The sequence below is a fragment of the Monodelphis domestica genome, chromosome 4 (genome assembly GCF_027887165.1).
Source record: "Monodelphis domestica isolate mMonDom1 chromosome 4, mMonDom1.pri, whole genome shotgun sequence".
Classification (NCBI taxonomy): domain Eukaryota; kingdom Metazoa; phylum Chordata; class Mammalia; order Didelphimorphia; family Didelphidae; genus Monodelphis; species Monodelphis domestica.
Genome location: NC_077230.1, coordinates 185,881,127 through 185,898,390, shown reverse-complemented (window position 1 = coordinate 185,898,390; position 17,264 = coordinate 185,881,127). Strand labels below are relative to the sequence as shown.

The window sequence follows — 17,264 nt, the reverse complement described above, 5'->3', positions numbered from 1 at the left end:
AAGCCAGATCATGTGAGCATTCTTAGAGCAATCTGTACTTTGAATACAGGTTATTTATTGACTTAGCTTTCAGAGTCTGCTGTCTGTGTGCTGTAGAACACTGAGACTAAGCCCATACCTGGTGCTGGTTCTCCATAAGTAGCCTACTAGAGATGATCTCCCTGGTGAGAACTTAAGTTATTGCCAGGTTGCTTTCTGTAGTGACCCAATGAGGTCAGCAGGAGAAGAAACTTGGTGAAATAGTTCTCAAAATTGATCCAAGGACAGATCCCTCAAATAGTTCAAGCCAATTAAAATATCTGGAGAACCGGCAAGTAGAGTCACTTGGGACTGCTTCTGCACACTCCATTGTCTTTTTCAGTGATTCTAAGTTCCTTCTGGAAATAAAACAAATGCCTTGTCCATTATATTTATCTATGAACTTCAAGTAGCTTAAATTACAGAAAAGCTATCACATAAATATTATTGTCTTTAGAATGCTGTGGTACTTCAGAGAAGAGTATAGAATAAGGAAATTTGTTCAAAGCTGACAGACCATTTCACCAGCATCAAAACTTTTGGAGACGGTGAATGCAGGAATTTGTTTTGGTTCACAGTGAATATTTTTTATAATGTCCCGTTCTCTTCCCCCCCCCCCCCCCAACAGGAAGGTTTGGGAAGGTCAAAGAGAGAGAAAACAAGTTTTTGTTCATTTTCAAAAACTAAAATTTATTATATTGTAACTACCACATGATAACTACAGTTTGAGATGCTAATATTTGTTTAATGTAATTATGATTTAACCCTGCTTATTCTAATCTTCAAACAGAACGTTTGAGGATGCTAATGACAAAGTATTTTTTAAAATTCATCTTTGTTTTATATATCTTTTCTTCTTCAGAAGTAAGCATGATATAATAGGAAAGCATATTAGCTTTGCAGCAAGAAGGCTTTGTTTCAAGTTTAATCTCTATGCTTATGAACTTTGTATTCATAGTCAAATCACTAATCACTTTGATTTTCAGTTTCTAGGTTTGCAAAATGGGAATTGCACTACTTTATAATATTTGGGTTGTAATAAATGAAGAGTTTTGTAAGTCTAAGGTGTTTGGATAAATAGAGCACCATTTTCTTTGGAAAATTGGAAAGAGAATATCATTAACCAGTTCACAGCTGATATACTACTACTGCTGCTACTTGCTAAATATAAAATCGTCATTGGTTTTGCTAATAGATTACAATTATACATGGAGTATAGAAATGAAATTTCATTAGAAATAGTAGCCCCCACGGCCATAATCATGTGTGCTAAAACATTATATTAAATGTAAACAGGTGATTGCATTTTCCTTATAATTCATATATGTGGAAACAAAACTGTAAACATATGAATTTATATGTATCCAAAATAGAATCAAAACCATTTTATTCAATTCATTGTTATCAAAATAATATGTTTATGTTTATTATCATGAGTGTACAAAGACTACACCAAAGGTCTCAAATAGTTGTATTTAATGTGTTTATCTTCTGCAGAAAAAGTTTAGCTGCCATGATAAAGAAGTATTTTTTGGGGGAAATGGAATCAAAGGTTTTTCTAATTGGAAGAATTGTTAGAGATCACAATCCAAATCCTTCATTTTGCAGAAAAAACTGAAGCCCTGGGAAATTAAGTGTTGCTCAGAGTCATATAGTAGCAGAGTCAGGATGAAAATCCAGTCTGTAGGCCCCAAATCTAATACTCTAGATCAGTGGTTCTCAACCTTTCTATTGCCGTGACCCTGCAATACAGTTCCTCATGTTGCAGTGACCCCAAACCAAAAAATTATATTGGTGGCTACTTCAAAACTGTCATTTTGCTACAGTTATGATTCAGAATGTAAATACTTGCTATGCTTTATTGCTACAAATTGAGAGGTTGAGAACTGCTGCTCTAGATGATGCCTCCTGACATTTATATAAGTTGTAACCAGTTCATACTAACAATAATTAGCCAAAAAGGAAAAAAATGGAGTCTTTCATTTTCTTGGAGTAGTTATAAGTACCACAGTAAAATTAATGTAAAAACCACGTGGTTCTTTTTTAATCCTGTAAAAATTACCCATCTTTTGATGAAAACTGGTAAAATTAGTAACTTCTCATCATAATGGAAATGCTCTTTGGTCTCGTACAAGAATAGTACACTGAATGATTTTTTTTAACATAATTCCTAATATGTTAACTTGCTGAATTCATCTGTCATTTAATGAAATTGTTGACAAAAGTAGTTTGTAATTTTAGCACAGAAATTTTCTGCTTTGTAAATTATATTCTTAAATATGAACTTCAGATAGCCACCTAAACGAATGTATCAGAAAATGCTTAAGCCTATAAAAAATTTTTAAGCCTATATGTTACACTGTTGAGGTTAAATTGTATTTGCCTTAATTACAGTCAATAAGAGTAGCAGTGGTAATTCCCTTTTTATTTAGAAATTTATCATTTTGGGTTCCTAATTGTCAAATTTCATATTAGCACATTGGACTAATTGAAATAATTAGGGATGATTAAATTTTGTAAGTAAGAAAAAGTAACACTTGTTACCATCCCAGAAATCCTTATATTAGACTTCCTTTTCAATAAAATAATTAGAATGAAATATATTTGTACTATATTTAGTATTTATTAACTTCATGCTATTTACTTCTTTCAGTAGATTAAGATATCATTATCATTATTTAGTACCATCCCCCCCCCCAAAAAAAAGAACAGATTCTTTTTCCCCTGTATCTTCCCAATAATTCACAAAGTCAACTCTAAACTATCTATAGTGGCAGGGATGGTAAAGCCTGTGATTCAGTTGTATATCACCTGGTTCCAACTTGACCCACATAATTTTCCAAGGGAAATGATCAAGAGTCCGAATTGACAAGTTCCCATTTCATTACTTTTCTTTTCCTATAAACACCTTCTTCTGAATATGGCAAAAGAAGTTAAATGTCTTAAGTGTATACTGTTTTTGCCATCAGAACTAGATTCATTAATCCATTGAAACCACAAGATCTTTTTAACAAGGTCATCATGTATCCATATTCTGTTACTATTCAACTACTTTCAAAACATCACAGAGTGAAAATAAATGTGGGAAAGAAGTGGGTATGTTCTAATTTCCTGAGAAAGTGAGAGAAACATACTGAAAAATCTATCCAGGATTGTTCTAAATTTTTGTTTTCCCCCTTTTTTCTGGCCATTCTTGCTTTATTTATAACATACTTAAATGACTAGAAAGAAACATTGGATTAAGTCCTTATTCAAGTTAAAATGGCAATTTCAGCTACAAACAAAAGCTTCCACCACCACCCTCAGGACTCCTCATTAATAATGATGATGATGATGATGATGATGATGATGATGATGATGATGTTTGGCCATAGTTGTGTTCTTCTAGTCTGCTTTTCTCCAAGCCCATGATTGAAAATTTCCAAGCCTAGATATATTGTGTATATATATATAGTACTTGGGAATTTATTGACTTGTTTGATATCAACATCCACAGGAGGAAAATTTGTTTTTATGGCTTTAAAATATCCATTTTTAATTGTTTTTTTGTAAAGAGTGGCCATCAAGTTTAATTATGATCTTTTCTTCATTCTTGTTATGTTTCAAAATCTCAAATCCAGCAATAACAAAATATATTTTTTCAATATGACAAAGTTACATAAGAAGAGAATCCCCTTGCACGTAAAGAAAAATGCAATTATTTTCTATTCTGAATCTCCAGACTGCTGTTTTAGAAAATCATATCTGATTATTTGCTCAGCAGAAGATTATTGAGTTGATTTAGCTGTGATTTTACTTAACAAAGCTTCAACTGCATTCCTACTGTGGAGTCCAAAAAAGGTAGAGAGATATAAATGATACATTCAAACTGTGATTTTTGTGAACAGGGCCATCAATGCACCCCTCGGAGCTAATAGCGGAGATGAGAAACAGTGGGTTTGCACTAAAACGAAATGTACTGGGGAGAAACTTGACCGCAAATGATCCATCACAGGTAATGATCTTTTTATCAGTAAGCTGAAAATGTCTATAAATCTAAATGTGATTGCTTGTGAATTGCTACTTAATGTTTTCCAATATGCATGTCCATGGGAAAGCAAGAGAAAGCAATAGAAAATGTCCAAGATGTATTGTAGTTTTGCTTCTTTTCCAAGATGGCAAATAGGAACTTATTTTTAAACCTCTTTTTTAATAAATGAAACCTCCTCTGGTTAGTGTAAATGGACTATCCACCAGCACCAATGGTTAGGGTTCTTAGTGTGCTTTGATGATACCTTGATCTTAAGAAAGCTGGATGGCAGAAACAAGTGAATAAAAAGAAATATGAGAAAGCAAACGTCTTAAAATTACAAACAGTATTTTAAACTATTGTTAATTCACTTAATTGTTTTTTTCATTTGCCCATATATGGATGCACAATGCTTCTGAGAATTTTGGGATTATACAAATTAATAAGATAACTCATGTAACAAACATGAATTATAATATTCTCTGTTCTACTGAAAATTTGAAACCAAAAATTTGATCAGCTTTAAAGTGCCCATGATCTTGTTCATTACGTAAATTTCTAAAATTCAAAATAAATCTCTATGGTTTGACATAATTCAGCCTGAGGGAAGAAGGTGGGGAGGAAAGCAATGATATGTGATGATTTGTAGCCCTGGTACCCCACCTTAAAACACTGTGATGCTGGCTCAGATGTTCATCTCTGCCCCAGTTCATCATATCCCCCTTGGGTATTTTTTCAACCATTTGCCCAGAAGTATTTGTCAAGCAATCTTATAACTTGTTAGGAAACTTCACAATTTAATATTCTCTTGTTGGTACAGGAATATGTTGCAAGTGAGGGTGAAGAAGACCCAGAAGTTGAATTCTTAAAATCACTATCAACTAAACAAAAACAGAAACTGCTCAGGTAATTATATCAAAGTATATACTTGATGACTTGAGCTATCATTTCCTTTATGTTGAATTTTAATGTACATATTTAACTGCATGTGAGCCTTAAGATACTTTGTACTCCAGTTCTTTTCATCACATTAATTGGTTTTTGTTAACTATAGTGATGGAATTTAGTAGAAAAGAAGTGAATGCACAGTTTCATACATTACCATTATAAATTCATGTTTTTTTTCTAATATACTGATAAAACATTTACAGATTGTGCTTTTTAAAAATAGATTTTAAATTTCTTGTTTATAGTTTTCCTTAGAAAAACATTTCTGATTTCTTATTTTTTCATTTAATTTTGATCTTTTCTTCATTTGAATTAAGCCAGTTCTGGATTTCTAATGGACATTTAATATGTCCATTTCTTTCTGTGTATCAGTTTGCCCCTGATACTATGAAATTTCTGTTAGAGTACCAATAGAGGGAGCTCATATTTTGTAGGTACCACAGAAGTCTTAGGAATTTTTAGAGAGGCTGGTAAATTTCCTTTTCCTTTTATGGAAGCAGACCCTACTGAAAATATATACTTTAGAGTAGATGAGAGATATGTAATAAATCAGTTAAGTATTCTAGAAAATTTGAAAAAAAAACTTTAAATTCTAAATTTCTTGATAATAAATCTGACTATTGTCTTAATTATTTAGAAAAATGCAGAATTCTAAAAAAAATCAGTGCTATCCTACATTAATCAAAAAAAGTATCAATTAAAAGAATGGGAAATCATTGAGTCTCAAAGATTTCCTTTTTTAAATTTAGTAGCATTTTCATTATACTTTAAAATAGCTACAGATGTACAGTATATAACTTTTAAGACTACACACCCAAGTTCTGAGGCATCCCATATAGTGTTGTTTTATAGACCTTTTAGATGAGGCTTTCTTTAACTCAGAATGACCATTTTAGCATCTTATAATGTCAAATTCTGATTCAGCACTATAAGCAAAAGGGAAGAAACTAAAGTGATAGAATTAGATTAAAAGCTATTTGAAATGTTATTCTTACAGGTAGATGAACTATGTAATCTGTAAAGTTCTTCATAGTTCAAAATTTCTTTGGAGGACCCCATGCTTTTCTTGCCACTATACCCCATTCCCCTCAGTAAAGAATAAGTATTGCAAAAAAGAGAAGTAATATTGACTTTGAATAATTTATAAGTAAGAAAATTTTGTCATTTAATAAATTACAGAAATGGTTATTTAGAAAGTCAGTATCAACACCTTTTTTAAAAAATCACTGTACAATCTTGAGCCACTGAACTGAAATCAAGGAGATATGTTTAGCATACTGATTACTCTTTTTATCTCCAAATAAAGGAAATTAGATCGCCTTGAGAAGAAAAAGAAGAAAAAGAAAAAATATAGAAAGAAGCAGCTGTTGCAAAAGAAGAAAAGCAGAAGTAAACACAAAAAACATAAAAACAAGTCCTCCTCCTCCTCTACTTCTTCCACCTCCTCTTCTTCCTCCTCTTCCTCCTCTTCCTCTTCTTCCTCTTCTTCCTCCTCTTCCTCTTCCTCCTCCAGTGAAACTTCAGAAAGCAGCAGTGAGAGTGAGAGTGACAGCAAAGAGAGAAAAACACGAAAGAAGATGGCTTCTAAGAAGAAGAAAAAAGCCAAGTTTTCAGAAGATGACAGCAGTGATTCTGAAGAGAGGGGGGTGAAGTCTGTGAAGGCCAAACATCATGAAGAGCCCTCCAGTAGTCATGGTCACAAGGCAAAGGCAAGGGAGAAGTTGAGGTTTTCAAAGCAAGATATTTCTGGGGAGAATAACAAATGGAGCTACTGTGATTCTGAAAGAAAGTCCAAAAGACAGAGCCACAGCCCAGGCAAGAGGGAATCTGTGAGAAAGGAGAGAAATACTGGGAGCCAAAGCAGGGAAGACAGAGACCTAAGAACCTCCAGCAGAAGTCACAGCAGTTCAAGGCCAAGACAGAAGAGAAAGAGAGCAAGCCAGAGCCCCAGTGAAGAGCAGAGCAGAAAGAGGGAGTCCAAAGGCTCCAGCAGATGTATGCATAGAGGTGAAAAGAAACACAGAGCGGACTCAAGGGATGAGTTTGGAAGGGTGACACACAGAGAACGAAGCAGAAGTAGAGACTGAATAAAGAGAGAGTGTCTGTGACAGGTACTTGGAAATAGAAATAGCTCCACTTTTTTATTGACTACCTCCCCCAAGGGCTAAATTATGTACTATTGTCTTTCTAATAAAAAGCTCTATTTTCATTTTCCACTCCTGTAAACTGTCATTTCATGCACAAAACTCCATCAGTACCATGAGAATAAATCTTGTGAATATTTGTAAGTAGCCTATTTTTTGTCTGTAGAAATATTTTCTTTTGGTGTTTTTTGTTTTCCTGTGCTCAATGAACACTCATGTAACTTTGTAAATGACATTTTCTTTGTTTTGAAATATCTTTTTAAGAAAAGAAAGGCATTCATTGAATGGTTATAATTTAATTTGAATTTCTTATTGTTTTTAAGGTTTAGATTTGCTTTGGGCAAAGCATAATCTTAGTGAAATCTTGTAGTATGGTTAAATGCTAGAATAATATTTTCCATTCTTTCTAGGGCATAAGGGATGGCCCGAATATAATATTTTGGGTAATACTTGAAGGAGTTTGGGTACTTAATGTTTTTTATTCTTAAACTTCTACCTTAGAGGGCAGTTTTCATGAGCTAAATAATGGTTTAAAAGTTCTGCAGAAATATATAACATGTTTTGGCCTCCTGCAGTGTATAATGGGGTGAGGACTATCTTAACATCATGAACCCCTGTTGGTCTTTGTCACCGTGGAGTCAAGTTATTGTTCGATAATTTTTCAAGACATGAAAAGAATACTGTTTGCAGCCTTAACTGTTTCCAGGTATTTCATTCTAGGCAGTAGGATATTAACTTGGGTAGCTTTTTTCTGTTGGCACACAGCTGTTAAGCTTTTATTTTTCTAAAGGTTTAAGTTTTCACTTCCATGTCATAAAGATGAACCATTTTAATAAATTTCATTATTTTTTAGAAGTAATGAGAAACATTGCTTTTTGATGTTGTGTCTGATTTCAGAGAAACAAGGTACTAAAATCAAACACATTGTGTTTCAAAGCATTCTTAAATTCAGATGTGGAGGAAATAAGATAAAGAATAGTCAAAGAAATATTCTAGCACAAATTGCTGAAGAGGCATGCAAAAGCAAAGTAAATGCCTATATCACTTTGTGTGTGTGTGTGTGTGTGTGTGTGTGTGTGTGTGTGTGTGTGTGTGTGTAGTCTTGTTTATCATATTTTTTGCATTTTCAAGGAGTATATGTTTAAATTAAATTGTGTAGATTTTGGAAGTTCTCACCTAACAGAAAAAGGAAAAAAATTAGTCCCTTCAGATACTTAAGGTAAAATTTTGAATCAAGTTTTTTCTTTGTTTAATTGCTTTCTTTAGTTTTTAAAGCTTGGTAAGACCATGATGAGTCTGTAAGTTGGAACATTACTTGTAAACCAGTTTATGTGGTCATGAGATGTATGTTTGTCTTTCCCCACATCCAAGAAATCCATTATAAGTATCTAGTTAAAAATTCTAACCCTATGTATAGTTCACATTATATTTAATGGCCATTATACTGACTTTTCTCTTCTTTGTGTCTCTTTGGCAATAACTTTATAATTTATTGAAACAGAGTTCTATTAACACCTAAGAGAGTTTCTCAGTAAACTAGTTTTGGACTTTGAGTGAAAATTAAACCAATCTAGAGCAGTTTTCAACTGTCCTTTATCCTTCTGGCACTTGTCTTTCTGTAAACCAGTGACCTAAGGCAAGAGACCCTTTTGTGCTCGGGAAGCCTTTTTTTGGGGATATCCCCTATGTTAGCTTATTTTATTGATGTATTTAAAAGACAGCATAAAATGAAAACAAAAGCCCAGATATAACTTGGCTGATTATGAGGAAGACTCCTACCAGACAGAACATTCCTCATACACACAGTATAGAGAGAGTTATAATGCTTTGAATTTTCAATGCAGCTTTTGGTATGAAGCACCTAAGGTGGCTTTGGCTCAAGATCAGAGTAGGACTTGGGGATGGCTTTCATCTCAGCTTTCTACACTTAAAAATCAAAAGGAGAGGCATTTTACACACACACACAGAAATAATAAAGCACAGTTTTATGGAGACCTGCTTTGTTTTATATGCCTTAATGTAGATAATAAGGAAAATGGCTTGAAAATAATTTTCTTATCTTGCCATAGTTGTTAAAAAAAAACCCCTCTTAACCATAGTTTTTTTTTTTTTATTGTCATAATGAGAATGTAAATTACAGGAAAACTTAAGGAAATGAACTAACTAGATAATTCTACAAGATCTTTTTCTCTGGTATCACTTTCCTGAGAAGTTTTCTTATTAATAAAGGATTTGGATTTGAGAGAGCTGAAACCATTCTTAAAATAGATTCTCATTTCCAGATGCCAAAGAAGCACTATATAGTTTTAATTGGACCTTAACTCAAGAACTCAAAACTATCTCCTAGCAGAACATAGTCTTAGAAATGGCTGAACAAATGTCACTTTTGTTTTAAAATAACTATTCCATCCTTTTTTACCTATAATGTATTAATAAATTTGAAGATTAATTGCTGTCAGTTTTAGTGACTTCAGCTTTCCATTTCCCTTTTGTCTTATGATTTTGGGAAAGATCATGTACAAACTTTCTTTGCTTCCGACTAGGTCACTAGTACCTGGTGATAGTGGATTTGATTTAATTTAGCACAAGAAAATTAACTCCTGTAGGAGGTGCTGTTGATTTATAAATGGCTAGGAAAGAACCACAGTTTGTGTGGTGAGACTTGATTGTTCCAATATCTGGATATCGAAATGTGCCATTAGGCAGAATTGCATTTAGTAAATCTGTGCCAAGATGGGCAGATGTAGCATATCATTTAGCAGCCAGTTGGATTACCTTACGATGTTAAATGCAGATTTCTTGTTTTAAGGGGACATGTTGATCATACCTGAGGAATGCTCTTTCTCTGGAAAGCTTTGGAAAACCTTTTTGTTGCTTTTCCGGAGAACCCATGCTGGTAATAAATCAGATCAGTCTTATGCTGCTGCAAGCTTGATGTTTTCATCTTTAATCACTGAGCATTTAGCATAACTTGGCATTGACCTACATGTGTTTAAAAATCTACCTGGGCCCCCAGGGCTATCTATCTGTATCACCTAATGACCCCTTAGTCATAACACTGTCAGAGAGTGCCAAGTAATGCATTCTGCCTGTCCCTCTTCTCCATTCCTCTCTGCAGCCTGCTCTCTAGTCCTCAGAGAAAGCTTTGCCTTTGCTAGATGATAGCTTACATTTAAAGAATAAATCACTAATGGTAACCTATTGAGAAAAATGAACTCTGTCATTCCTACCGATTAAAATCCCTAAGAAAAGTTTATGCTTTTTTTAAAAAAATTGAGATAGTGCAGCATTTGCAATCTTTCAGTCATTTCAAGCGAGAAAAGAAATGACAGAGGGTCCTAATGTAAGTCTTAACTTATGAAGGGAACTCACCTATGCAAAGTCCCAAAAAAGAGAACTTGTCTCTGTCTGCCACTCAGAGACTTAAGACCCTAAAAGAATAGTCAGACATAGCCTTCCCTCATCTCCTTTTGCCTCTTTACCCAATACCCTGCTGCCTCACCTCCAGAATTAGGGAAAGAAAATAGGTGAAGGAAAGGAGGAATAGATAAAGGGAAATGGGAAGGAAATTGGCTATACTGTAATTCAAAATCCATCTTTCCTCATGAAGAGAATCGCTCCTTAAGGACCCAAAGCGATTTCCTTGGTCTTAACTGGGAGAGATACATTACATTATAAACCAGGTACCGAGATTCATGGGCTCTCACCTGCTGCCTATATGTGCTATGACTTCAGCCGCTTTGGGACTAAGCAAGTGTCACTTTTCCCTGAAGCAAACAGTGTGAGCCTGCCTGTCCGAAAAGTGAGCCTAGATGAGCTCCCAGCCAGAGTTGCTGAATTTCTGGTACCTCCTGGTACTTAGAAACTCAAAAGGAAGGAAGCTGGGGCAGCCCCTACAGGTCTTTGTGCTTTCCTCACCGAAGTGCTTCAGTCGAGATCCAGAATACATCCCAAACTGAAACAAAAGGGGGAAGGGGAGAGCAGCTAAACCCGAAAAGGATGTCAAATCCTGATTAGAAAGGTCTAAGGTCAAAGAATCACTGGTTTTGCCCCTTTCACTTTCCAGCATTTTCTCTGGGTGGGCCTCTCCTGTAGCTTAAAAAGAGGGACCCCTACCTCTCCCTCTCCTCAACCCCCCCCCCCCCAGCAATACTGGACAAACATTTTGGGAAGCCATTGCAGCTACTAGAGCTAAGGTTCTCCATAAGAGTGAATGAATCTCCTCTGCCAGCCAGATTCACAGCAGTCCACCTTCATCTTTCTAAATTCCTTCTCCAGCCCAGCTTATGATGAGAGGACAGAACCCGAAGAACCCAACCTATTCATCTGCTCCCTGGCATATTCTGAGCACCCCATACCGACCCTCACCCCAACTCTGGTTAGGCAATTAGAAAAGGAAGTTGCAAGGCCTTAAATACTGACTCCACAGGTGAATCACAAAGAGACCCCCACTCTTTTTTTTTTAGCTTCGGTTATTCTGATTTTTTTTATCTGTTGGGCAGTAACAAAAGCCCCCAAATCTCATGGTTACCCATAGTCACTATGTAAGATCAGTAGAAAGGAAAGGATAGAGAAAGAGCCTGAGGGGGCAATGAAATCAATCCATAGCTTCAACTTAAAAAAAATTAAAATTCAAAATGAAAGAAGAGCCTAGGAAAACCTATATGCTCAAGCAAAGTGAGAGGGCCCCTTAAGAGCAGGGGTGACCCTGAGAAATCACGTCCAATATCACAAGGACACTCCCTGATAGCATCACCAAAAGAGGCAACATACACATACAACATGTAATATAGAGAGTAGACGTGGATCTGAGTGTATTTGCCTCCTATGTATAACTCCCTAGTCTGGAAGGGATGGGGGGTAAATAACACTGAACGGTTAAAATTATGGAGAAGGGATAATAACTGATTACTAATTTGAAAGTAAATAAACAGGTGACTTTTTCAGATCAAATTCCTCCTTGGATCATTACAATAAATATCTCTGAAGGAAGCTCTCTATTTATGTTGTCATTGATTAATTCTTCACTACCTCATTTGATTTCGATTTAGAACGATTTGATTCTAATTTAATTAGCATGTAATTTGGATGTACATAATTACTGTAATTATGACATTCAGGTAAGGCAGCTTTAGGCTGAAAGGCAATTTCAAATTTTCTAGCAACCTACTTTGTACTGGGAAATGGACAAGGACTTTGCGCCCTGGTACCCAAGTAGTAATTAGCACATCTTTGAAATAGGCAGTGCAGTGGGTTTGTATTAAAACAGCAAATACAAATCCAGCCGAATTACCCACTGCAAAGGTGGCTAACGTGTTCCCCTGGGAACACGCTACATTTTACTCAGTGCGAGTTCGTGGGAGATTCATTCCTTGGAGCTGGCTCTCTGAGGCTACACAGAGACCTGCTAGCCGCTGAGCTGCCAACAGCTCCGCCACGGGAGCGCACTTGGGGTGGGCATGTAGGTTGCTGCTTTTAAAATAAAAGTAAAATAATAAGGCAGGTGGGGGAGGGGGGCTGTCGGAGAAGGAAAGGGTACTGAAGGAGAGAACAATCCACACAGTGGAGAGAAAATTATCAAACCGCCCCCGACTGCTATCCGATTTTAGAATTTGATTTAAAAGAAAAAAAGGTGGGGGCGAATAGGGGTCTGTTTGCGCTGCTAGAAAGCTTTGAGCCCCTGGGAGGATCTGTGGGCGATAGGCTTTGGAAATTCTCTCGTCCCCCTTTCTCTCCCCCAGTCCATACCTCCCCCCGTATATTTCACGCACAAACATACACCCAAGATTGCAGCCTCCCAATCTTTCCTAGCAGTCTGGATCTCCAGTCTCCAGCAGGGGCAGGAACCGCTAGTGCGTAAACTGCAGGGCGAAGCTGTGCCCGGGGGAGGAAGGGCGGGGGTAGGGGGGAGACAGAAAAAACCACGCCCCCCCCCATCCCTGCCTACCTTCTCCCTTGCCCCTTCCTCCGAGGACCACTTGAATCTTCTAGTCTACGGCTTGGAGTTGGGGTTTTTCCCCGTGCTAATTTGATCAACTTGGTTGCCCATTTCGTCATGGAAACTTTTGGCCAGCCTAGCCCCAACAAAGGATAAATTTTCCAAACTACCCAGAGATTCCCACCAGCCCCAAAAGACCTCGGGGTTAGAAGGGACGCTGACTTTTGGTCACCCTCTGGGTGGTCAGAATGCAGTCCATGCTACCTGCCAATCAGAGGGTTCTAGAACCAAGAGTTCTAAGTCATCGAAGTTCTTTTTTTAAAAGAACGTTAAATGGCAGCAATTCCGAGCCTAGGCTCAAGCCCGCGTTAATTTTTCGTTTTACTTGGATTTTGAGTTAGCACGTTTCAGGAACGATCTCGTTTTCTTGTCCTAGAGTTGTAATAGTAGCCAGAGCAGTAACCCAGTGCGTTTCAAAGTAACGCCTTTCTATCATCCTTCATCTCCATTTTTCCTGTGGAACACCAAGCCTTGACTTTTCTCTGCTGGACTCCCTTGGCTCTCTAATGCTAGGGTGCTAAAATTCCCTTTCCTGGCTTGTTTCGCCGGGACTAGCGGGAAGTGCTGCCTTTCCTGGCATAGAGCTCTAGATGGCGCCAGAGAGCCACAATTACAAGCATCCTCTCAAAGGAATCAAGAGCGACTGTCAAACATAAAAGCAAATCAGAGTTTTCAGTTTTTTTAATGTGTTAAGAATGTTATTCCTTAAGAAAATTTGTAGCTAAATTATTCTCACTTAAAATAAACACTTAGTATACCAATTACACAAATGGGCGGGATTTATGTAAGATTTACTTCATCTGCATTTTTGTAGTGGAAGAGAGCCTTGGTGAATACAGATAATAGATGCAAATAAGATTAGAGTTAAAATAAATAAAGTTTTCATCTGAATAGAAGAAAATCATTTTTACATGACTTTTAACGATTTAACGAAAAGTCCACACATGCATTCAGGTGCACGAATCTAATCTCAAAATAATAATTTTTTTTAAAAGGAAATACTGAAATTCTCAATCATCCCACCCACCCACCCCCCACCCAGCACCTTCACCCCCACCACCCCACTCATCAGGTAGGAAACTATGAAGGGGAAAAGAACAATGACAACAGCAGAAAATAGAACTCCTAGTGGATCAGAAACTTAGACAACGAGCTCTGGTGGGGCAGGAGAAGTCAACTTCGGAGCTGGGCCCTCGACCCCCGAAGCCTTGCTCCAAACCTGTTTGGATTGGGGCTGGGTGGTGGCAGGGATGGGCGAAAACTTAGCTCAGCTCCTGGTACTGAAGGTGAAACTCGCAAAACAGAGAGCATCTGAAATGACACCGAATAAAGCGAAATTAAATTTTCAAAACGTGGGGCCAATAGCTTCTCCTAAACCAGCCTTGCTGGACCAAACTCCCCGGGCCCAAGAGGACCCTCTAATTCTTTTAGCTTTGTTCCAGGCTTCCCTCTGACCCTGCAGGACGCCGCGGCCCATTCTCCCAAGCCGAACCATTGGGAGAACCGGCATTCCCGCAGATTTTCCACCTAGCAGTCTCTCTAAGGAAACGTTGTTCAACAATATAGTTTTCAGAAGCAAATCAGAGTTTTTATATGGTCGGTTTTGTTTTCTTTCTCCACACATCCAAAAACCTTCCTTCCTCCAAAACTTGTTCTCATTCACACAATCTTCATCAACCACTTGGGGAAATTTTTTTTAAACCCCAATCCACTCACCCCTAAGGGTTCATCTACTGATGACTACAGCAGCACCTTGGGGGTTAGGGATTGGGGTTTTATTGGGAGAGGGTTTGGCTGGGGGGGGCAGCTTTTTCTTTGTTTTTTGTTTTTTTCAAATGGAGGAGGGTAATGTGTCCCCCACCCCCACTTCCCTTCTCTCTTTTCTTTTCGGGTTACACGCTCTCTATTTTCCTCGCTGAAGGAACCTGCTCTGCGGCCCCTCAGCCGTTTCCCGATCAAGGTTTCTGGGGAGTCTGCAGATGATGGACGTTTTTTGACCTGCAGGGGCAAAGGCAACGCAAAAAGGTCCTTGATCATTGAGCTGAGAAGTGTAGCCCTAGCCGGAGAGAAACTGGACCTGGATGGTCAGGTCCTTTGATCTGTTTTTATTATACATGGGAAACAAAGCTGACTTCTGCCCAACACCCAGGGAGCATCGCATTCCTCTGAAAACCCAACAACATTAACAACCAGCTAGGAGGGGAGAACCCAGCCCAGCAGCCCCGGAGACCTCACTTGTTTATTTTATCTTGCCTCAACCATATCATCCTCACCATGTTCCATTCCTCTCCCCGATTCCCAGCCCTACTCCCCAAATACTATGCATTTTCCACCAGCTTTTTCATGTACCCTCCTGCCTACTGAGGGGAAATGGGGGGGGGGGGCGGAGAGTAAACACCCAAGGGAAACTCCGCTAATAACAGCTGAGGTGGCAGAAAAAAATGGCAAAGAGAAAGAAAAATTCGAGAAAAATAGAACGTTGTAGGAAAGCTATGGAAAAGGCAACTGGAGGAGGGGGGAACCGAAGGGGGCACAAATTGTATCACGTTGCTAAATGACACTAAAGCTGCGCAGAATACCCCTGAAAAAATGCTGCTGGGGCATGGATCCCTTTCTGTCCCGGTGCCTGGCGATTACTAGTACGTATCATCCTTAAGAGTCTGATACTTAGCTGTCCTTTCCAGAGCGTGTTTTGAGCGGGAAGTTTTGTTAAAAATTGACGACGGGTTATGGGAGATTTTTTTTTAGATTCAAAATCCTCATTCGAGTTTATATGACCGGCAGTAATAAAACAGAATTTCCGTGGGGGGCTGACTTAGTTTGCGTTTGCTATTGTGTAAAGGGCGCTTAGAAATATTTTTATTCTTTGAACACGGACTTTATTTTCTAAATTAACATTTTTTGAATTGCGAAATTATCTCATTTAACCATTTTCTTTTGCTTCTCTCCCTTCTCCCTTTTAAACTGTGGCTGTTAAGTTGGTGGTCAGAAGACAAAGGGAGTGAAAATAATTTTCATTTCAATAATTGCCTTCTGGTCAATTTAACTGTGCCTTATTTTGAAAGAGACTGTCTAAATGAGATTCCTGTCCCAAATGTGTTCCCAGGCCTTATCCCAGCCTTTAATTATTTCTGAGTTTTTTTTCTTCAGAATAAGACGCTGCGCTGAGTAATCACAAAGAAGTCAGAGAGCATCCTTGAACCTTTTCAATAGCAGAGCCACTGATATTCAAATAACCTGCGAGGGCCATTTGACTGCATGGGGACATAAGCATTTCCAATTCACTATTTGCATAGATCAACTGTCTTTGAAAAGGGAAGGAGCAGTTGTCTTCCATAACATTAAAAAGCCTAGTTATCAAATCAAGTGCTTAGTTTGGGGCTTTTAAAACGTTTACACTTTATCTCAGGTTGCCCTTTACCGTTTGACATGCAAATTTGGTGCAGTTAATTTAGACAATTAAAAAGATCTTCAAGGGAGCTTTGTCACAGAGAATATCCCGAGTTTTCCCCGTGGACCAGCTGAGATAAAGTTGGCCAGAACAAATGATGTCTAGGAGATTAATTAGATATTTGATAAGACATGAATCCCTAATAAGGGAATACAAGGCACAGGGGGCTGCTGTGTGCTCTAAGTCAAAATTAATAACATTTAACAAGATTTTCATTTAGGCATGAAATGTCTTTTCCGGAGTATGACTAGCGATTTATCCCCCTGAGATCACTTCGCAACCAACGCAGCCTTAGAAGACTAAAGACATTTTTGTAATTTGTTTTCACTCGCTTAAAAAAAAAAAACCCAACAACAACCATTTTACTAAGATCTAGGAATGTTCCTTCCCTCCAACCAGATAAATTTTCATGTTTTATAAAAATGCAAACTGCCTTCTCTTTTATCAAACCTCCAAGAATTTAAAAAAGCACAGCTAACACATCTTCGAGAAACAAAGTTAATTTAACTGTTGAAATATAGACTATTTTGCCTTTTCAGGCATTCATTTCTATATATTATGGGCTTTGTTTATGAACCAGATATGCCTTATATGGACTACAATAGTCATTGATGGGATTTTCTCCCCAACCCGGGAAAAAATCTACCCATGTAAGGGTTGTTGGGGGGAGGGAGGAGAAACCGGGAAAAGGAAGTG

At 37.6% G+C, this 17,264-nt stretch overlaps 1 protein-coding gene across 1 annotated transcript in view; it reads left to right on the top strand.

The window, feature by feature from the left end:
* Window positions 1-7,263, top strand: part of CIR1 (corepressor interacting with RBPJ, CIR1) — a 36,267-nt gene extending 29,004 nt beyond the window's left edge. The window contains exons 8-10 of the mRNA XM_001376478.5: window positions 3,906-4,012; window positions 4,848-4,933; window positions 6,282-7,263. Coding sequence (XP_001376515.2) covers window positions 3,906-4,012; window positions 4,848-4,933; window positions 6,282-7,062 — 974 coding nt within the window. The 3' untranslated portion in view covers window positions 7,063-7,263. The remainder of the gene's footprint in view (window positions 1-3,905; window positions 4,013-4,847; window positions 4,934-6,281) is intronic.
* Window positions 7,264-17,264: the final 10,001 nt, after the last annotated feature.